General features: G+C 44.0%; 2 protein-coding genes across 8 annotated transcripts in view; both read right to left on the minus strand.

Moving 5' to 3' along the window:
• Window positions 1–5,595: 5,595 nt before the first annotated feature.
• On the minus strand, window positions 5,596–15,698 carry LOC111857346 (minor histocompatibility antigen H13-like). Of its 2 annotated transcripts, XM_023838085.2 has the most exons (13): window positions 15,274–15,698; window positions 13,641–13,739; window positions 12,516–12,598; window positions 12,155–12,243; window positions 10,828–10,913; window positions 10,393–10,518; window positions 10,238–10,295; window positions 9,915–9,998; window positions 9,439–9,475; window positions 9,249–9,351; window positions 9,028–9,113; window positions 8,105–8,266; window positions 5,596–6,716 (listed from the first exon to the last, which is right to left on the minus strand). In XM_023838085.2, the coding sequence occupies exons 1-12, from the start codon at window positions 15,496–15,498 to the stop codon at window positions 8,113–8,115; spliced, it is 1,230 nt and encodes a 409-aa protein (XP_023693853.1). In that variant the 5' UTR covers window positions 15,499–15,698; the 3' UTR covers window positions 5,596–6,716; window positions 8,105–8,112. The 2 variants fall into 2 exon arrangements, with proteins under 2 accessions (XP_023693853.1, XP_023693854.1); XM_023838086.2 differs by lacking the exon at window positions 8,105–8,266 and having other exon boundaries at window positions 15,274–15,697.
• A 398-nt stretch (window positions 15,699–16,096) lies between these two features.
• Window positions 16,097–22,213, minus strand: part of LOC111857345 (nuclear receptor coactivator 3) — a 46,954-nt gene continuing 40,837 nt past the window's right edge. For 5 of the 6 annotated variants that reach the window (XM_023838082.2, XM_023838079.2, XM_023838081.2 and 2 more), the window contains exons 17-23: window positions 21,682–21,853; window positions 21,062–21,361; window positions 20,656–20,763; window positions 20,313–20,556; window positions 19,258–19,438; window positions 18,870–19,050; window positions 16,097–18,300 (exon numbers count right to left, since the gene is read on the minus strand). In XM_023838082.2, coding sequence (XP_023693850.1) covers window positions 18,286–18,300; window positions 18,870–19,050; window positions 19,258–19,438; window positions 20,313–20,556; window positions 20,656–20,763; window positions 21,062–21,361; window positions 21,682–21,853 — 1,201 coding nt within the window. In that variant the 3' untranslated portion in view covers window positions 16,097–18,285. The remainder of the gene's footprint in view (window positions 18,301–18,869; window positions 19,051–19,257; window positions 19,439–20,312; window positions 20,557–20,655; window positions 20,764–21,061; window positions 21,362–21,681; window positions 21,854–22,213) is intronic. The other variant, XM_023838084.2, reaches the window with a different exon arrangement.

Raw genomic sequence — 22,213 nt, forward strand, 5'->3', positions numbered from 1 at the left:
AAGGCAAACCTTCACTGGCTTCACAAAAAAGCCCATCTATACATCACAGACCAATGCAATGGTCAGTGAGAAGGGTCAGCGTGGCCTCACTTAGTGTCACAGGGGGTGAGGTGAAAGTTGCCTAGCAACACCCTAGTGATAGGCCTGATTCTCTGGGTCTAATGTCAGGCTTATTTGGGGTCACAACATGGCCAGAAGGGACAATGTGTCCCATCAGGGCGATGTGAAGCGCACCTGCAGATGGACACACATGGTGAAGAATGCCAGGAAATTGAAAGCGGACCAAAATGAGTCACCAGGGCACCCCAGGCACCGACAGCGTGGTAGAGACCCCCCCACGCACAGCCAGGTCTTTCCCAAGCGCGGCTTCCTGCTACAAACTGCAGTGCGTCGGAGTGTCTGTCAGTCTGCGAGATGAGAGGCGGTTTTGAAAGCGGGGCACAGTTCTCAGATTGCGAATGTGGGAATGTCGCCCCTTCGCCTGACAGCTCTCTCTTTATCGGCATGCAGCCCGGCCAGACTTTCAGCGATTCTCGGTTCCGCCACCTTACGGCGCCGTGTTTAACCGGGGGAATCTGGGTTCAGCACCTGGGTGTTAAGCTGGCACCTTTCACCATGCCTGTCCCCGTGAAGCCGCTTCGTTAATTGAATAAATTATTTGCCTCTTACATTTCAAATTAATTAAAGTAAAAGGAAATGCTGTCGATGTCTGATAAATCAGTTGCTTAACATATTCTTTCTTGGGGGAGGGGAGAGAGAAAAGTAAATAAAGTGAGAGACTTTGTTTCCTGTTTCCTGGGAAATTCAGAGGTCAAAAGAAAAAAAAAAAACAAGACAAAGAAAGTTGGACGAACACCAATGTTACTAATGAGACACACTGAGACCATCGACCAAACCAAGCAGAAAATCCCAGCTAAACCAGGTTTATGGAAGGGGGATCAGCAGTTTATCAGCATCAGCAAGTTGTAACGGGTACAAATTTCTTCCTGCTTCACTTACTTGGCGTGAAACTAGTCACTGTTTCATCATTTCCTTTATGACTCTGGCTCAGACCTGCTGCCTTTCTCTGTCCTTCACAGGGATGAGGTTCCGGAATATTCCGGAATATGCAGCGTATGTGTGTCCCCCCATTGCGGCAGGATGAACGTTCCCATGACCTGAATCGCAGAGTGTTTGCTGTCCCGCATCATTCCCACAGGTGGCTTCATGCACGGCCCATTTCGGACCCCCACCCCCACCCGGAGTGCTTGTTGTGTTGTTGTCATGGTTTTGGAGGCCGGCGCTTGGTGAATGCTGCTAATGAAGCCCTGACACGGATTCCCCCCCGTGCCAGGGGCCAGGGCGCTGTCCCGCGTCTCCGCAAACAGAGGGCCGGAAAGAGCCCGCAGAATGTCAGCCCCCCCCCCACCGTGGGGTTAAGACTAATAAGCATGAGCAGCTTGTTCCTTTCGTTTCATCAAAACAATCATCATTGCCAGAGGTGTAGTTAAAAATTTTGGGGCCCCTGACAAAATATTGCCTTGGACCTCCCACCCAATTTTACATATTCAAGGTACCCCTGCCCCTGTGACACCCCTGATTACTGCAGTCAGAATGAGGACATAAGACTTCACTCTGTCTACAATACTGTGTGCTATTTTAATGACTGGGGACCTCATCTAGGTATGCAAGAGGAGCCAGACTGTTAACGCCCATTCAGTGTATAAACACATAGTATGATTCAACTCAGCACCAGCCTTTACTGGACTGGTACTGGTCACTTTCCAGGTGCCTGTATCACTGTATGGGCTAAAAACACCAGGCTCATTTCAGGCTTAATGTACCAGGGCACTTTTTACAATGTTCTCCAAGAAACCTGAGGCCTTAACCTTATGCATATAGTGTGGAGTGAAGAATAACAATGTTATCTTTATGGAAAGTAATGTGTTTACGGCCCATCCACACACCACTATGTTAGTGACCTCCCCCAAAACACCCACAGAAGCACATCCAGGCCAGCAGGACGAAAGCAAGACGTCTCATAGGACAGGCGTCCTCCCCAAAGGCTGTTGTGGTTCTGCGATTCTGGGGGAAACCTTGGCTTGGTGACATTAGCGGGATCCCCGCTGGATGTCGTCGTTCTTATTCGCAGTGCTCCTGGATGAGGTGACCGTCCTTCCCAGAGCAGGGTATCACCTCACTGTCGCCCGGCTGCTTAGTGTCAGAGCTACTCATCATGCTTTATTAGCAAACAGCCCGGGAAAGGGGGGGAGGGGGGCTTGACCTTTCCTCTCACTTTGCCCCCTAATGGACCCCCCAGGAGCTGCAGCAGTCAGGCTAGTGCAGACCCAGAGACCTTTCACTCTTCTGCATCCAGTGGTTTATAAATAGACAGTGAGCGACAGAGTGGAAGTGTAACGATTCAGGAACCATCATTTTCACTGCATGACTTTATTCATTCATTAAGCCTTTATGGACAATACTGTAATAGATAAATCTTTATTTAAATATTTTGGCAAATCAAAGCCTCATACCCTTTCTCATATCCATCCATCCATCCATCCATCCATCCATCCATCCATCCATCCATCCATCCATCCATCCATCCATCCATCCATCCATCCATCCATCCATCCATCCATCCATCCATCCATCCATCCATCCATCCATCCATCCATCCATGGATACCCATGGATACCCATAGGCTTGAAATAAATTAATAAACTGCCACAGTTGTGTCCCAATAAAATATTTTATTATTTCAGTCTTACTGAAATCTAAAGAAAAAAGATTTAACCTATGGTGTTTAGAAACATTTACTAACAACCAAAGGTTTGTTTTGACATTTAAAAAATTAAATACCTTACTATTTTAATAAATGGCCTACGTTTGACATGGCTTGAATCTGACAATTTGACTAACAGCTGAATCAAAGCTAATAAATTAAGAGGTCAGCAGGAATGCCCCCCCCCACCCGCCTGCCAGGCCTGACTTTAGACTATTAAAACAAATCTTAGGCCGATGGCGCAATAGATGCAGGTGGGATTGTGTATTATTAAAACAAAATTACGCGTGGGGTATTTCCTCTGGCTTTTCTTTCTTCTTTTTCTTTAATTTTGCTTTCCTTTCTGTCATCTTCTTCATCGGTGCGCTGACAATTGTTAGCTATAACAAGTTTGCGGCTAATGTCTCCCCTGACTGTCACCGGATTGACCGCAGACAGGCTGTTTCAAGCAACAACATGTCACAGAGGCCTAGTCTATAGCACCAAAACAAACAAATCCACGCTGCCAATCACAGCACGTCTCAGATTTCTTGTGAATTCTGTAATATCAAATGCCTAAAAGTGAAACAAAAACGAACAAAAAAAAAAACTAAGTTGTCTCATTTTTACTATTAATACGAAGCACGTCAAGGTGAAGGCAGATGCTCGACACCACAGAAACACCTGCAGCTGCATGCTGACTATTTAAATTGGGGGAAACCAAGATACCAAGACTGAATAGCAAACTAGGCAATAACAGGATGCACTCCGCGAGTACCTAACACCGAATAAACCATAAATAAGCAAACAAACGGGCCAAATAAAACATGCAGGTGACATTCTCGTAGCTGATGTCACAGAGGGTAAGTTCCGCTTCTGTGAACTGAAACTTCACAGTTCTCCACGAACGGCTGTTAACGAGGTTCTCTCTCTGTCATCCTCGGTGTGGCTAACCAGAGGAAACCTGAGAAGTGGAGCGGCACCAAAATACACCTCTGCCATCATACCCCCCCTACAATTTAATCTGCAAATCAGATCCCACAACCTCCAGGGGGGCTTCCCACATTTCTCCATCCAATCCCGGGAAACTGGGGGAGGTGCTGCAGGAACACAGGCACCAGTAAGGGTCAGCGTGCTGGCGAACACATCAATGACGAACGTGCTCCGAAGCCCACATTTTTACATCCAGCAATACGCTTTCTGTGTTGTTGAGTTTTAGTTTTAAACATTTCACATATAAATTCATATATCTTTCAGGACATTTATAAGGGAGACATCAGCACTGATTTATGTCTACGCTTATAAAGGGATTCCAGAATTTCAAACCGGCCTAAGTGAACTGCCATACTGGCACTGTAAGCCAACAGCTGAGCTGAAATCACTGTACTAGCGACCAGTTACCTATATCATAATAGCAGTGCTGTATTAACGAAAAAGGTTTCATCTAGTCGGAGGTGAATTCCACAGTTCGCAGCATCACCACATATGCTAGTAACTCCATCTTGTGGTTAAAAAAGAAAAGGCAGGCAAGAAAAGACTTGGTCCGGAATTCATTATATAAAGGACTGACTGTTTGAGCCCAAAAGGAAACTGATTAAATGCTTGGTTTGTCTGTATTTAGTGTGATCTGAGGGCAGAATCTGTGATAAAGTTTCTGTTTTCTTTCTTTAGCGAATGTTGCAGAATTTCAAAAAGCGCCCAGCCAGTGAAATCGTTGCCACTAGCTGATGTTCATCACAGGAGCATCTTCAAGGTCTTGGTGGAACGCAAGGTTTGTGCATGAAGATCTAGCTGCTCCTCTCGCTGAGTCCGATAGCGGGGAGCCGACACAAAGCCACAGTCACACAAACTGACATATCCTGCTTCACAATCCCCCCAACACACACACACACACACACACACACACACACACACACACACACACACACACAGACACACACATACACAGACAGACACTCACACACAAAACTCTTTGAGGGAAACAGGCTTTTAAACTGCAGCAAGCTGACATATTTTGCATTTTCCACTGTGACTCAGCGAGAGAGGAGGGCGGAAGATGCAGCCTCGCAGCAAAAAGCCACATCAAAGGGTTAAGACCGTTTTCTAATGCCCTTCCTGTCGTCCTTCGCTGCACAGCTGTGCCGGGGGTACGAGGCTGCAGGTGGCTCTGTCCTGCTCCCAGGCCCGAAAATAGCTTATCAGTCCATCTCTGTTCTTCCATCTCTTTTTTTCCCCTCCAAACAAGAAATGACATGAAGATTTTAACAGGTGTTTTGTTCCATTTCCCCTTGCTGCTAGCAGAACACGCTCAGGACTCATATTCCCACAGGCGACACGATCCATCTTCACACTGCGGTGATGGTGAAGCAGCCACAGACCTGATGAGGATAAACTGACCCCTCAGTATTTCAGGACAGTGCTTTGCCTCTCAGTTCAGCAAAGTCAGAAAAGTAAGTCTGATACATCAGTGATGCAGGAGACCTCTGGAGAAGTTAAAGTGCCACTGTGCTATTACATGAGAACATGGATGTACGGATACCAGATGGCACGGTTGGGCATGTGAAAGCAAGCGACAGTCACGTATAAAATCTGACCTGCGCACCTCAATTCAGCCCTTACATTCTCATTTTCTACAACAAACCCAAGAGAGCTAATCATTCTACTCCACGTGAACCGCAGGTTTCGATCTACGTCTTGCTTGGAGGTTGTGGTAGGAAGAAAAACATGAATTTAAACAAATTCACCATCAGAATTTCTTGATCTGCCCAGCATTTTCCCCTGTACCACAATATACAGAATGGCTGTCTCAGCCATCACCTCGGCCGGCGAAAAAGACAGACAGTGTGCGCAGATTAATGCTTCTTCAAAGTGGCATACACCACGATTTATTTAACAAAGACTGCGCTTCTCAACAAAGAAGCTCACCTAAAGTTGCATTGGTATTACATGAGAACACACACACATTGAAAATTATGCCCATGCTTTGCTTGAAAAACAATTAAATGATAAAAAAAAAACATTATTATTCGTACATTGGGTTCAACCCTATGCCTGGTTTTGCCCGTCATAATCATCCAACAAGGCCAGACGCTTGAAAAACCAGACATTATAGTTACTTACAAATGGGAAGAGGAACGATCATGACGGCATTCCAAATGCATCTGAATTAGCAGCATTTTTCGCACACTAAGGACAATAGGCCAGTTTTCAGGCAGTAATGAAAAAGGACAGAAAAACCCTAGGCAGATTTGGCAAAAAAAAAAAAGTTCAGAATACCGTTTTTGTGTCACAAAATGCACACAGTGCTTCTCTCGTTGGGCGGTACTGTATGCAATACAGTGCTCTGCAAGCACTTTAAGTTCTATGTGAATGGCAAAAATGTAAAAACAAAGAAAGAATGGAATTTTCTGTGTGACGCAGAAAAACAATTAAAATGGCACAAACAGAGGCATGCGAAAAAGCACACATGCAAGTTCAGATCTCTGCCAGTGAGCCGAGTCACACACTGAGGCAGCTAAAACATCCATGACAAAGTTGGGGGGGGGGAGAAAAAAAAAAAAAAACTTCCTTGTGTCTTTGGTCCATGAAAAAGAACAAACAACTGACTCTAATTTTAATAACCAAAACCTGCCCCTCCCTCCAATTTTATATATTAAAATGTTGGCATATAAAAAAAAATAAAAAATTAACCAAAACTTGCAATGCGGAAGCAAAATTAGTTACATTAAAACAAAAAGATACTGAATACAGGTTGTACTTCAAAGAACTCATGATCCAGAAAATATCAAATTAACACAAATTGCTTGACGTGTAACGTACCACAATTCCGTAAGAGTGGCACCACATTCCGGTCTGTATGTAACAAGTGGGAGATAAATCGAGCCTGAAAGACTCAGGCCATCACTTCTCTTTCTTGTCAGCTTCCGTCTCCTCATTGGCTGCCGCATCCACCTCCGGAGATGATTCGTCATACCTTGGCAGGAGACAGGAGTCAAACCAAAATGGTTAACGCACACACTACAGCCAGCGGCTATTTACTCATGAACGGTAAGAGCCGCGGTTTGTAATTAATAACAGCAGCGATAGGGGATAATGTAATACCAAGACAGCCTCTCCTCACCTACAGACACCACAAATACTGTCCTATCTGCCTGTACTTGAAATCGGTTACTTGTACATCACACATTTATAATTCACTCGATGGGTCATCATTTGCATACCGTGTCATCTACTTGCATGTGCCTGGTAAACGGTACATTGCATAATTCACATCAGCGTTCATGCCAAATACCCTTCATGAAAGATATATTTATATTGTGCATATTCCATACATCGTTGTTGAAGAGCACTTACGCGTACATATATATAAAAAAGTATGTAATATTATATAAATTAAATATTACAAAGGAAAATATTTTGTACATTTTATTTGATCAGGATAGCCTGCTTATAGTGCTTCATTTCATGGTACATGCTGTGTACATGCTGTGTACATGCTGTGTACATGCTGTGTACACGTGACGAATAATGCCTGACTATATTTTTTAACCTTTTCTAATATTGACTGAAATTTATATCACATACCTGGATCCACGACACACAGACACACACACACAGACACACACACACACACAGACACACACACAAACCCCTACTTCTATGCTACAGTGTCATGCTGGAGCAGGTGAGGATCTCTGTGCAGTGGCTATATCAGTGAAAGCACCACTGCCATTACGACGCACGAGTGGGCAACGACAGTTGGAGTAGCGGCCTACTGGAAGTCACCCAGGACATTCTGAATAGAAGACTTCTGCTGCTGCAGTGGGCCATACCCTCCTGAGACTTCACCCATTCATTTATGTCCATTGTAGTGGACATTTTATTTTTGCATCTATCTTTTCACTGATGTTGGGAAACGTATTTATTCCTGTTGTGCACTAAAGAGGACATGCTGTGAAATTAACAATAAAAATAAATTTGAAAAAATCTAAAATTGTAAGATGTCTTATTTCCTCCAAAGACAAATAACCTAAAATTGAAGGACACTTTTTTCCTTGGGTCTCAGGAGGATATAACAACAGCGAGAGCTCCCGCGTTTCACTCTCCTGAGTGTGAAGTGGTCAGTCTCTACTCTAAAGGCCTCACAGTGCCGGAACAAAACCTTCCCGGCACCTATAGAGAAGGCAGGTGGAGCCCTAGCCTGCCAGGCTAACGGCACGCTACTCATAAAGCACCTGCATTTACATTTTACAGTCCCGGGCTCCCGGGTATTTAGGGGAGCAAAGACAAAGTCCAAGAAGCCAGCAGGTGGGAAGGTGATACGGAAGGAGGGATAGAAGAGAGAGAGAAAGGTGTACTTGCCCAGCTCCCTACAGGACGGCAGCCACGTGGCGACGGCGGCGGGGCGAGGAGGAGGAAGACGAAGGCTGCATTGAGTTAGCGAGGCTGGCGGGCGAGCCGGACACGGTGGGGAAGCGTGTGAGCCGAGGGGTGTGGGGCAAGATCTCCTCCGAGGACTCATAGCTGACAAGGAGGCGCAGGAGCAGAGGAGAAGGGAAGCCGGAGGGAAAGATGGCAGAGGGGAAGCAAAAGGCCAGAGAGAAAGAGGTTTACAGAAAGTGGGACGGGAGAGGGGTGCCCAAGGGCTTTAGGATAAACACGCCTGTACAGGTAGGGGGCGCCACTGGCCGGTCAGGCGCCGGGCCTGAAAGAACGATGCTACACATCTGTCTGCATCAGCGACATGCTGAAGCAGGACAAGCAAGGGAACATCAGAGCCCACGCTCAGCATGCATGACCGGGGCCAAGAGGCTCCATTACTTCACTTCACTGGGGCACCAAGTGCTGCCCCAAGGTCATCGCTGCGGCTGCCATGGCAACTATCAGCGGGCCCCTGGTGGTGGCAGACAGATTCCTGGCAAGAGGCAAGGCCCCCCGGAACGTTTTCCTCATGCCCGCCGGTGCAGCTGGACGACCGTCGCGACCCTACCGCGAATTCAACCAGCCTCCCCCCCCCCCCCCCCACATCACGAACACAGCCAACCACAAATTATGGGAAGGTGACCCTGTGTTTGTTTGAAGTTCCCCCCTCCCCCCACCCAATCTCATGGAAAAGCTGAGCAGAGGGAAGAAAGTCACAGGTAGAGAAGGAAGAGATGAGAGGGAGAGGGAAAGGGGCGCATGGACGGGGCGCTGATGACGGGACCCAGGGGCATTTCGATTAAACAGGTCTGATAACGGCAGAGAGGCATGGAGGAGAGGCAGAGAAGGATGGGGGAAAATACCTGAACATTTCAGTCAGCTCTCCTCTGGCCAGCGCCATGATCAGGGGCAGTCCTATGCATGCTGGGACCAGGTACAGCAGGGCAGGCTGCGGCCAAGGACATGAAAGTGAACCTTGGGGGTTCTGCTAAAAGGTCTGAACATGATGAACCCAAGCATGCAAATGGACACACGCTCACACCGACTCTCGGATTCCGGCAGAACTCGACATGCAGACTCTCACCTGCGCGTGCTTGAAGGTGTGCATGATAAATATGGTCAGGCCCAGGCCAAAGATGTAGGCCAGGAAGCCAGTGTAGAAATAGGTCTTGGTATTTTTCTTCAAACTGAGAACAAATGCATTGTCATATATATATATATATAAACCATTAAATTAGTTTCATTTTTGTATAAGTTTTTTTTTTTTTTTTTACCTGACATCAAAGCGCAGAAGCAATGCTATGAAGATACCTGAAAATAAACAGATTTAAATATTACAAAATGTTTTAACACACAAAACAGAAAGAAAAACTATTTGGTTGTAATATCCTGGGGTTCAATACTGTAGTCGCACGACACCCTCTAGTGGTGAAAAATATATTCACTGGTTTTGCGAGGATAAATAATTTAATGTCCTGACAAACAAAATAGAGCAGGACTATTCAATTCACGGTCCTCATTCACGGTGCCGAGCAGTGCTGATTTTCCAGCTTTCCTTTACCTGTGAGCCAGGTGTGAAGCCTCTGGCCAATCGGACTATTAGTAATTATTAAACAATTACTTGGGAGAACTGAAAAGAAGGCCTGGATTTGGAATCGAGGGCCAGATTTGAATAGGCGGCCAATAGAGTGCTATTCTGAAGATAGGGGACCTCCCAGCCAGCCTTCATTCGCACTCCAGACATACTGACCTGGGATGACAATGTCACCAAGACCAAGCATCGCAAAATTGCTGGCCTCCAGACCCCTTTCCAGCAGGTCCTGAGGAAATACCACTGGGTGGCACAGGGAGACAGATGTACACAAGCTGACATTCAGCACATTTCACAGTGTATTGTATTAATTGTTTATACTTTTTCCCAAGATCCTATATTACTCATAAGACATCTACTGTTTATAACTATTCGAAGCATTGACAAGTATATTCAAACTTTACATATAAAATACAATATAAACTTCAGTACAAACAGCATTGAATTATGCTTTGCTGATGGTGAAAATATTTCTTCCTTACATTTAATGGGTGCCTCAAATGACTTGGCCACAGTGACCATCACATTGGTACCAAACACCTGGAACAGTAAGCGAGTGAGTGAGTCATCACACGGGTCCGGGGAATGGTGACACAACTGCATTCGGGCAGCACCACGCCGGCAGCGGGAAACTCACCCAGAAGATGTCGTACACGAAGAGGCCGCCCAGCAGGATGCAGCCAGTGCTGATGTTGTTCAGGTGCAGCAGCTCCACGCCGTTCAGCGCGAACGCCAGACCGAACAGGTTATTGGCGATCCAGTGCTGTCGCGCAAACAAACACAACGTTAGACATCCGAGCACCACAAACGCGCCCACATACCCTTCAGTCAGGCAGACAATCCCAGGCTGCCAGAAGGTTCTGCACCCAAGGATTTATGTACACAAGATCCAGGCATGTTATCCTGATCGTCGGCCATGGATTTCATTCTTTTATTTCATTTGGGATTAAATGTTGCTGTGGAAGGTCAGGCCTCACCTAACCTGTCAGGAACTGTGCTATGAGCTACAACACACTATCCTGAATTTCTAGCTTTGCTCGGTAACAGTCATGCATGTGCTTAGCTTACTCACCTTTTTGAAGATATACCAAACTCCAACAACACTGCTCAATCCCAGACATATCAGGTCTTTGGTGTCAAACTCGTAATTCACTATTTCTGAGGACAAAAAGAATCAAGGGATGTTAAACAATAGCCCCACCTTAGGTTCAAATCACAATAACAAAACAAACATTCGGCAGTACAGTGGTTCAATGGGCAGGACTGCATCCTCACAGCTATAGCAGAATTGATGTCTCAGTATTTTCCACAGATACATGACTGCATGTCTGGCCTGCACTGCACAGGCATTCTGTCTAGGGTGTCCACTGCATTAATGCCCTGTGCCTATGGTGCCACACTGCACAAGCATTCTGTCTAGCGTGTCCACTGCATTAATGCCACGTACCTGCTGTGCCAGGTACCAAGACCCTGTAGCGGGTAAGTAGATATGGAGGATAAATTCATAGATGGACGCATCTTTTCCAAAATAATGTGATTGCATTAAAACGAGATCATTGCACCATCATTACAATTTTTGGCAGTGTGAAGTTTTGTTTATTGCAGTGCAGCTCTACTGCTCTTCCTACTGTCCAAAATGCAGTTTAAGTAAACTCGTGGGCCTGCATTACCCTTACATGTGAGGGGCGCCTGAATGTGCATGAATATGTATGTATATCCTAGGATATGCCACCATTACTGGGCTTGCGCTGCATGCTTTCAGTGACAGACTGCAAGTGACAAGGAAGGTATTGGGATAAGTGATTAATGAAAGACAAAAAACAGACAGAAATACCCCCCCCCCCCACCACCACCACCACCACCACCAAGACTAAAGTTCAGACCAGCAACCTGATAGATAAGCAACACTGATGGAGCAGGCAAAGGTTTCATTGCCTGTGGAAATGCAAATACATGTTATATATAGTAGATAAAATACATATAAAATCTGAATTATTAAAATTATAACAGTGGATTAAAAAAAGTTTGGGTGCAACAAAATGTTTTTACCGCTTGGCCAAAACAGTGATGCCGGAATTTTTAAAAATTCTTTTGAAAATCTCAGTTCCGGTTGTTTTGCATAACGTATAAAGTCAGAAAGTACTTCTAATATATGGGCTTAATCAGTAATAAGGAAACCCAGAATGACAGTGCTTTCTATTCACCAGTTTCCTCATTTCAAAGGACAGCTGCAGCCAGCACAATGTCTAGCAGTTGAAGCATTAGCCCTGCTACTATCTAGTACTCCTTCCGGAATGTGCTCTGGACCTGTGATCCCCCAGATAATCACAACCCTCACCAGACATGAGGCAACTAAAACTGGGTGGATTTGACTCCAAAAAGTAAAATGGCTCACTCACCTTCCTTACTCTCACCCGAGCCCTGCGTGAAAAGCAGCTGGTACTGCCTGTTAGATAGGCTGGCGGGAAATATCCTGTTCATCAAAGGACTGTCGTGGAAAAGAGGGAGAGGAGACTCACTGGCTACAGTGCAGCGGATACGAGAAAGCAGTCAGCATGCAGGGGTCACAGTGACGGGTTTAAGATAGGGCACTCATAGCGACAATGAAAGCTGCCAGCTCTGGTTGCAGGAGCGCACTAGACTGCAATAGCAAGTGACTTAATCTAGAAAAAAAAAATACCTGTGTGAAAGTAACTTTGAACTGGGAAAATACATATTATATATATACACATACTGTATATAAGTAGAAAGAAGCAGTACCTCATAGTGTGGGAGACTGCCAACACTCCAAGCACAAAGAAGTACATTGACAACAGTAAGTTAATGTACTCTTGAGAAAATATCTGAAAAGCATAAAGCAAAGCAAAGTTCATTTCGATCAGTCAAGAAACATTCCAGGTGAATGACGTCTTTCTCATATCTTACAGAACACTCGGGAAAAAAAACTCTTGGGAGGAAAAACTCAATTGTATAGCTAGAGATGAAAAGTTCAGGTTTAGAAAGTACAAATCTAGACCAACATTTTGTTTCAACCAACCAGTTGGAGTCACAGTTACAAAGCACTCAACTGGTTGATTGAAATAAAATCTTGGTCTGAATTAGGGCTGGGCGATATGATATCGCGCACGCGCAATAATCACTAGGACTTCAGATGACGGGCGCAACATTTGGCCATGCGCCAGCTTTTCGGTGCTATATGGATATTTATTTACGCCCACAATTTAAGCAGTTTAGTAGTATGGCTAAAATATTAATGAGGCTTTGTACGACGTCCAAAAGTCATTATTAGTATAAATACGGCATATCCTTATGTTTAATAAATGTGTCAGACTTTGAACTGCAAAAAGTACCACCACACCGCCGATGTCGTTTTACGTTGTTTATCCACAAGATCTCCTCTTTTAAAAGATGTTGTGGCTGCTCCTCTTCACTGCGACTTCAGTGCATATTGCACTGAGGTATACAAACCGTAGTATACCAAAACAGTATTATGTGGGGTGCCCTGCTAATCGAATTTAAGAAACATAAAGTTTATAGAGATTACTAATTTTTGGATATCACAAAACGCATCTCATTAATATTTAAGCCATACTAGTAATCCTCTTACCAAATTATGGGCGTAAATTCATGTCCGTATAGCACCGAAAAGCTGGTGTCCGGCCAAATGCTTCGTCTGTCATCTGACCAGGGCGGTGATTATTGCGCATGCGCGATATAATATCGATATATCGCCCAGCCCTAGTCTGGATTTATACTTTCTGGACCTTCCACCTCTGATCATAAGCACTGCAATTCCATTACATGTTCTTCACATGTCTGATACAGCTAAAGGGGAAACTGGAACATTATGCAATATAGAGATGACATATGGTGACAATGACTCACTTTGAAGAAGAGGTACAGCCCAAACAAGGTGCAGCTGGCAATGATAGGGAACCTGGCAGCATCTCGGCTGGTTATGGTCTCTGGCATTTCAGAGGAATTCTGGGAGAAAACAGCAAATTCAACCAGGTCTATAAGAAGCTTCAATGTGCATTCATAGACATCTTACCAATATTATATCTAGAGAATCCTCTAAGTGCTTCTGTGTCAAAGTAGTACTCATTGTACATTAACCATTATTCTTTGTATTGGCTTTTGAGTCGCATATATACTCAATAGCTATTTGAGTAAATTGGGTGCTGTACCATGTTTCAAATTATAGTATCTCTGATGAAGATTCCTTTCAAACACAACAAATCCACGCTAAGAGTTTATTACTTTAAAATTAAAAGAGATGCAAGAAAGCTTTCAAATGTGTTACAATGTCAGCGATATTGAGTAGTCGCTATATGCTAAAGTGTACCATCTTTAACACTTTGTGTTTTATGAATCACACTGACATCATATTAAGTGATCTCTGTAAGCTACGAGCCACTGTAATGATGTCACAGTTCCTGGGCAAGACAAGCTCAGATGTATAGCATGTAACATCTCATCCCACAGGGTTTGTAAATAAAATAGGAAATCTTCACAGAAGTAGGTCATAGTGGCACAATGGAAACTGAAGTGTCCCAAATGAATATCCTCATTTCCAAAGACATACTCTGAAAATGATTTCCAGCTGCTGGCAAAAGTCATTAGTGAACAAAGGGTACAATCGTCTCACACTAGACACACTGTAACAACAGATGTAATGGGTAATTTAAACCATTCTGCATATATCTGATCCCAAGGATGTTAATATTTACATTTGCTTTCTGCTGTATATTAAAAGCTTTTTGCAAATCACATAAGAGCTATTCTATAAATGCAGGGAAGTCTAAGTTTTTATGGATTCTTTTCAGAGATTTTTTACGGACTGGGGTTTAAAATTCTGCTCATGGCTGCATATGTGTTTACATGCTTTCCATGTATTTCTTCCCCACCACCGCAAAAGACATGTGGTCTAATCAAACTTGTACCCTAAATGTGTGTGTGTGCCCTGAGATGTGTTGGCATCCTTTCCAGTTTGTCATGCCTGATGCCCTGTGATGTGTTGGCATCCTTTCCACAGTGTCCCATGTCTGATGTCCTGTGCTTCATGGGAGAGGTTCCAGACTTTCAACTCCTGCTTTGAATGAATGGTCATGGAAGACGCATGAATGATCTACTACTCAAAATACTTGTATTTATACAAAGTACTGCAATGGCATTTTGTAAAATGTTTTTAAAACGAGACAGGAAAACAAAATACCGGAACAAGATAAAATAAATCGACAACCATGGAACGTCTACTGATAACTGAAATGACTACGTATGAACTACCACTACACATGTCGGGCGACAGCTGATTTATTTTTTTGCACTGATTGGTAACTAGCGAACAAATAGCGATCAAATAATCTATAACCGCTTTGGGATACGGTACATGTGCATTATTCGATAGCAGCAAGCAGAAAGCGAGCTGGTGGTGTTCATGCAGCGTGCAGGCCCCCCCACCTTAGCGGTTCGTGCACCCGTCCGGTAGCGGTCTTAGCTCCCGTCCGGCCGGCGTTACCTTTGCTTTGGAGCAATTGACGGAGCGCAGGGCGCCGAAGAAGATGGGCAGCAGAGCCATAACGACGAGGCTCCCATAGGCTAGGGCCGTGCCTTCAGGTGTCGAGACGAACCTGGCCGTCGCGTTGACAGAGTCGGTCCCATTGGAGAGAGTCGCATTGACACCATCTACGACCGGAGCTGCACCTTCACTCGGCAGAGCCGACCCTTGCTCGACGTCGGCCATTTTTCACGGATAAATGGGCTATTAAATATAAGTCGTGACGCAAGTTGGCTAGTAAACCCCGGAAAATATCACTCACGAAATTTACTCGCAGCAGCTAACTGAATTTCCTTTTCTTAAGGCCACGTTTCTTAACCCTCCCCTGGAACTGACATCACTGGGTAGCGGTTCCGACGGTGCTTCCCGTACGGCAGCGAGATAACGGAAGTGACGTTCCAGCAACCCGAGAAGCTCGGGGCAGCGTAGGCCAGTGTTTCCCAATCCAGTCCACGTTTGTGCTCCCTCTGAAGCTGCCTACCGGGAGCTAAAACATGGACCGTCTGTCGGTCTCCGAGGACCGGATTGGGAAACTCTGGCGTAGATAGCCCGCCGCGCATCTAGAATCAAGCGGGTAGTGCAAGATACATTTTTATATACAAAAAAATAACCCATTGCATAAAAGTCTTTGTATGTTTTTGGTGAAGAATGCATGTGTCCAAAAGGCGAAATGTGGTTATTTAAAAGAACAAATGGCAATCAGTACATTTTTTAAATAGAAATTTGTATTTGCATAAATATTAACATCATGAAACGAGTAAGAAAAAAGGAACAGTGATTTACATTCTGAAATTGACTGCATAAATTTAATTTGTTTCTATTCTTCATTCAAAAAGTACACAGTAAAGGTGGGTAGGTGGTGACAGGCCTTTTGGCCTCAGAATACAACATAAGAGTAACAGTATAGCACAAATGTCCAATTAAAATGTCTCAATTTGCCATTTTAAAATTTCATCTAAAACAGGAAGAACAAAAAAGTAGCATTCTGGAAGAAACACTCATTTTAACAGATAGTCACTTTAAAATTACCTCATGGGAAGGAGAGACAGGTGTTTGCTAAAAATTTCTGTTTCAGTATAACACAGTACACCGATTACACATTTCCCAGTGGTAGTTGTAATATATCTGCAATATTTTATATACAAATATTCCAAGCTTTAGGGTCTTCAAGACCCCCTGCAAAACTGCAAGAAGTCCACTGGCCATACATTAAGAAGCATAAAATTAAAATTACTGCTGCAGAGCTGGAAACATTTATTTTGTGTTGTGTATGATACAATATACAATTATAATATATAGATACGTATTCGCATGTGTGCATAAGTATATACGCACAAACAAATACTCATTCACCACCAATATCAGAAACCTCAAAGCATTGAAACAAAAATCTTTGGACTTCGCATATCTTATAAAGGTACGATTCTTGAACATTATTCAAGAGTAAATAAATGAGTGAAAAGAAACAACACTACCTGACCCACGGTGGCCATAATAAAGAATAATTAAATATATAAAATATCCCTCATTTTACCAAGTAGCCTTTGTTACCCATGTCATTCCTTCCTGGGATGTTTCAGCACCATAGAGTTATCGCCCTCTTCCATCTAAAGAACTCACGCAGTCCACGCAAGCTATGCTTCGCAGAGAATGTGTGGCTACAAGTACAACAGGCCTTGCGTTTAAATAAACTTACTTAAAACTACAGCACCACTACTTTCTATTGACAACTGGTTGTCATGGTCACAATATATCTCGGACAGCTATTGGTGGAAAAGAATTCCTGAAATGGAACAAATGCGCTTTGTAAACGTGTGAGCAATGTACTGCCAATGCTTACAGAATCCTCATCTTAAGTTCAATTAAAATTGAAGGACATCATTAGGTTGTTAGGTTGGGTAAACATCATGCATGTTTCTTTGTAAGGCTGAGGAAATTATAAAATCTTTATTAAAATCTTTTAATTAATTACAAGCTAGTTTTCTATTCCTCCTAGAAAATAATGGTTTTGTCATCAAGAAAAGTGCCTTAAAGGAGGAAAAGAGAGACCATTGTAGCTTTTAAAATGTATTCAAATATAAGCAGATAAGAGGATTCTCTTTTTCACTGAAAATAAAAGCTGTATTGACCTACAAGTCACAATATGAAAATTATATTTTAAATATTAAGCCTTACATTCTGTGCAAAACACCTACAAAAGCATATGATACATTAAGCGTATTTACAATTCCTATTCACAAATTCCAAAATGTGACCTCAAATTTAATACTGCAGTACCTTGACGTTGAGTTGGTGGTGCTGTTCCAGCTTCAGCTTGAAGCATAGAGGTTATTGCTTAAATCTGCATATTAAATCATGTGTTTCCCCCCTCTGTGTATTTTTTTGGGTTAGAATAGGCCCATTTAAAAAAGAAAGTTTGCCATGTGCATTAATTCTTGAACAAGGCTACACAATTTCCAAGAAATATTGCAACAATCTTTTTAGCTTTCTGTAAAGTGCAATCACAACTAAACAGGTCTGCGTAGTACCTTAACCCAATGTAAAAGAAAGCAAAGAGTATCCCACAATGAAGGGTAAATACTGTACGACCTACATTCTACATCTTATAGGAAACCTTTTCTGTCGCATTTGACCAACATTTCTCGGTCCAGTGTATCAAGGTACCTCCAGCAGGAAGATGCACAACTCAGGGACAGGAGCTCCACAAACTAGATAAATAGATTCTGAATGTTGAAGATATAAATTGTACACCCAGGCGTTTGTCACAGTCTTTTGCATTTACAATTGTGTGGTTACATGCCCCCCACCCCAGAATGACATGGATACTCTGGGCCTATCCACAGGGGGCCTGGATACAGAGAGACAGTAGCTCAGTTCACTGGAATGGGCACAGTTCAGCAGCCTACAGAGGGCTCCTCTGCCGAGTAAGAGTCACAGTGAGTCTCCATTCCATCACACCCCTCTGCTTCAGCTTCAGCAATACTTCTGCTGTGAACACAAGAAATTAGGTGTCATTTCATGCTCTCCTTTTATGTGAACAGGCAGCGGAGCTGAGAGTAGGGCTGCAAAATTCTGGGACTTTCCATGGGAATTAATGGGAATGTATGGGAATAAACTGGAAACGGCAGGTTAGCCAATAACACGGAACTTAAACATCATTGAAAAAACATTTTGCAGCATAATCTGGTTAAAAATCACATGTAATGCAAATTCATCTTAATTTCCAAGTCAAAAATATAATTTAAAAAATTTGTATTAGAAATATTTGCATGCCTTTCTGCTTATGACAAAAGAATGTTCATATTTGTTTGTAGAAGATAGTTTGTAGAAGTTTGTATAAATTGCCCCAAATTTCCAGTTAATTCCCTTTAGATCCTATATTTTCCCGCTAATTCCCATGGAAAGTTTCCAACTTGGAATATTTTCAAAATTCCCCAGCTCAACTTCCCATAGAATGGAAAGTTTCTGGAAAGTTTACAGAAATTTTTGCCCTTTTGCAACCCTAGCCTGAGAGTCAGCCTGATGAGGGTGAGCAGCTGAAGCTGCTGCCTACATACCTGCTCAGGCCCCATAGGCATCCGTCCCATGCCCATGGAGTTCATCTGCCCTGCCATCATCTGGCCCTGCATCTGTCCCATATGACCCGCACTGCCGTTGACTGGCATGGATCCATTCATCATCATGCCCCCGTATGAGCCTGGATTTCCCTGTTGGCCAAACTGCTGCTGGGGGTACGAGCTGCAACAGATAACAGTCGCATATTTTATTTGATCTTTCAATTTATGTACAACATGTATTGCTCTCTTATTTTGTATAATCTACAAATATGCAGTTTTATGAGAATCTGAGAAGACACCTGATACTGCTGGCCCTGATTCATGACCGTATATCCAAGTGTCAATTATATTTGAAATGTGAGTGATGCATAAATATGGACCATCCCACCTGTTGCGAGGCATGCCTCCCTGTGACCAGCCTTTCATATCTGCCGTTTGGTACATCTGACCACCCTGGGGATGCTGCTGCATCATGGGATTTTGAGGAAGACCTAGACGACTGGGCATCATGGAATTGGGTGGACTATTGCCCGAACTCACAAATGAAGGGTCTCCTTGCTGGCCCATCCCTGAAAGTCATGGAGGAGAGAGCAGGGAATCACCATCTGTGTGCCTTATTCTGTGTTCGATTATCTCTCTCCGATTCGGAAGTCGGATAAAAATGTCATGAAAAACATCATGAAAAACGTCACTTCCTGTCGGAAACACGCCTCCTTTCCAATATTGATGTTGGACAGAATTTCGTTCTCAGAGATTCCCATGTGACGTCATTTCAACATGGCGGCTTACACAGTCAACAGTAATTCTATTTTATAAATATTTAAAAATGTTTATTTCATTAAATGTATTAATAGTTATAAATGTAATTGCACGTGTTCAATTTAGAGAATACCATATCATGACCGTAAACAGTATCCTAGCATGCAATGTCAGATTTTTACCAGACTTGTTAGTGTCTTGTTTGTTTGTAGTTTGCCTCTCGAAAAAAGAATATCGCTAAGGATCTACAAAAATATTACAAAGCTTTTAATGTGGTTTGACTACTTTATGTTTCTTGTTTGTTTGTCTCAGATAAAAGAATCTCTTCTCCTTATCTGCTAAAATATAAAGCAACAACAGCATGTTCGTGGAGGTAGCCATGCTTGTTCCGAGATGTGTAGCTTGAACGGAAGATTGGTCGTATGTGACATCACACACCTCGGAATTTACAATTTCGGTGAGATAATCGAACGCACCATTATTTCACCTATCAGCACAGCGTGAAGACAAGGTGAACGCGAGGGGGGCAGAAATACTGCAAATTTGTATCAATCCATACACCAAGCTTCCAACTGCTTAACAAATACAGGGTTTGAGGGTGAGGCAACATGCAGAAAAATTTAGGGCTTCGACATGCAATGAACCCTAAAGCGAGTTTGTCTCCCCAGTTTCCCTCTCGCTCACCATAGTTCCCCCCATAGGCAAACTGTTGTTGCGCTGGCTGGTTCATGGGGGGGGCAGCCATTGGATTGTCCATGCCTCTAGGGGCCGTAACATTGGGAGGGGGACTAAACCCTCCACTGGGCGCAGTGGCCTGCTGCTGCTGTTGCTGTTGCTGCATGAGAATCATCATCCTCTGTCGTTGTAGCTGCAGGTTTATGATCTCCCTGTTCCTCTGTGCCATCATCTGAGCGTTCAGGAACCCAGCCTGGAAGAAGATGCCAGAAGGAGGTGATCAGATCCAGACAAAGGGGGTGCGCTCAAAGTGAAGAGGCCCTGAGAGGCAGAGTGTGATGTTCGGCTATACCTGTCCACCAGGCTGCATGCCGGGCTGTGGCTGCATGCCGGGGCGTAGTGCAGGGTTCCCACCTGCCGGGGGCTCCATCTTCATCCCCATGCGATTCTGGTTCATAAACTGCACGGGGGAGAGGCACGTAGAACAAACCTTAAATTTCCAGAATAATACATGATGATACCAAAATTGGGCAAGAGACCCATTTGTTTTATTACTATTATATAAATGAACAATAATTATAATTATTATCTTCTCTCACATTACTCAGAGACTCCTCAAAGGCTAACATTCTCACACTACTCAGAGACTCCTCAAAGGCTAACATGGCATCATGCAGGCGGTGCACATTCAGAGGTGGTACGCTAGTTATCGTCTAAGATTTCGCTGGTGTGTAGGAAGGCAGGAAGGACAGAGGTACCTGCTGGCCTTGCAGCCTCTGCTGTAGCTGCAGCCGCAGGGGCTTGGTGGCAGTCATCATGCGGGGCCTGATCAAGCTGCTGCGGGGGGCCATGCCCGGCATGGAGAAACCGCCCTGCTGTCCCACCTGGCTCATCATCGGGCTGAAGCCGGCCGGTTGGCCCTGCATGGCATTGTAGGGGGGCTGCATAGACATGCCAGGGGCTCCGGGGTAGCCCTGGTTCAGCATGGGCTTCTGGTCCATGATCATGGAGGGTTCCTGTCCGGGGAAGGCCTCTGAGGCCTGCTCTCCACCTTGACCCTGTAAGAGTCATAAATGAAACAAGCATCTAATTTTCTGCTCTCATACACCTTACAGTTACCAAATATTAGTGATAGCCAAATGAAGCTTCATGAACCATCTGCTGTATTTTCTGACACCACTAGATGGGGCGCTCTTCAAAATAGGGCTCAAAGCAACCCAACCATCTAGTGGGGCCAAAAAATACAGAAAATGGTCCATGAAGTTTCATTTGGCCGTCACTACCAAATACACATTTATTCTCAAAGCCTGGTATAACATGCAGAGATTTCCAGGCACTGATTTGTGCGAGACTGTTTCTCTCCTTCTATAATCCTGACCTGGCTGACAAGATCTGGAATGCCCAGCGCTCGATCAATCTCCTCCAGCGAATTCACGTCAGTGTTGTTAAGCAAGGAGTCCAGCTGGTCCAGAAGGGCTCGTTCATCATTCTGCCCCTCGCTGGTGGAAGGTGGGGCCAGCAGGTCATCCAGGGAGCTCCCGTTATGGCGCCTGAAATGCACCTCACTTTCACTTTACTTGAAGATGGAGGCAGGTAACCCACAGCAGACATACATATGAACCACCAGGGTGACACTCAATCTAATAATCTCCACTACAGCTGGTACGATAATTATCTTCCACTAGCAAAGAACGGAGACCTGACAGGGTGCCAACTATCATAGAATTTCTCTTGTATTGTGTGCCAGTATGATTACCCTTAAGATTAATCAACAGATTACAGTGCTACATGGAATGAGGACTGCCTGGATTCAGGAAAGGTTGAGGAAAAAGAAACATTGCCAAAATATAAATCTAAAATTATATGAAAAATCTAAAATAATTTGTGCTTTGTTGATTACAGCAAAGCGT

This window comes from Paramormyrops kingsleyae, chromosome 6 (assembly GCF_048594095.1).
Source record: "Paramormyrops kingsleyae isolate MSU_618 chromosome 6, PKINGS_0.4, whole genome shotgun sequence".
Lineage (NCBI taxonomy): Eukaryota > Metazoa > Chordata > Actinopteri > Osteoglossiformes > Mormyridae > Paramormyrops > Paramormyrops kingsleyae.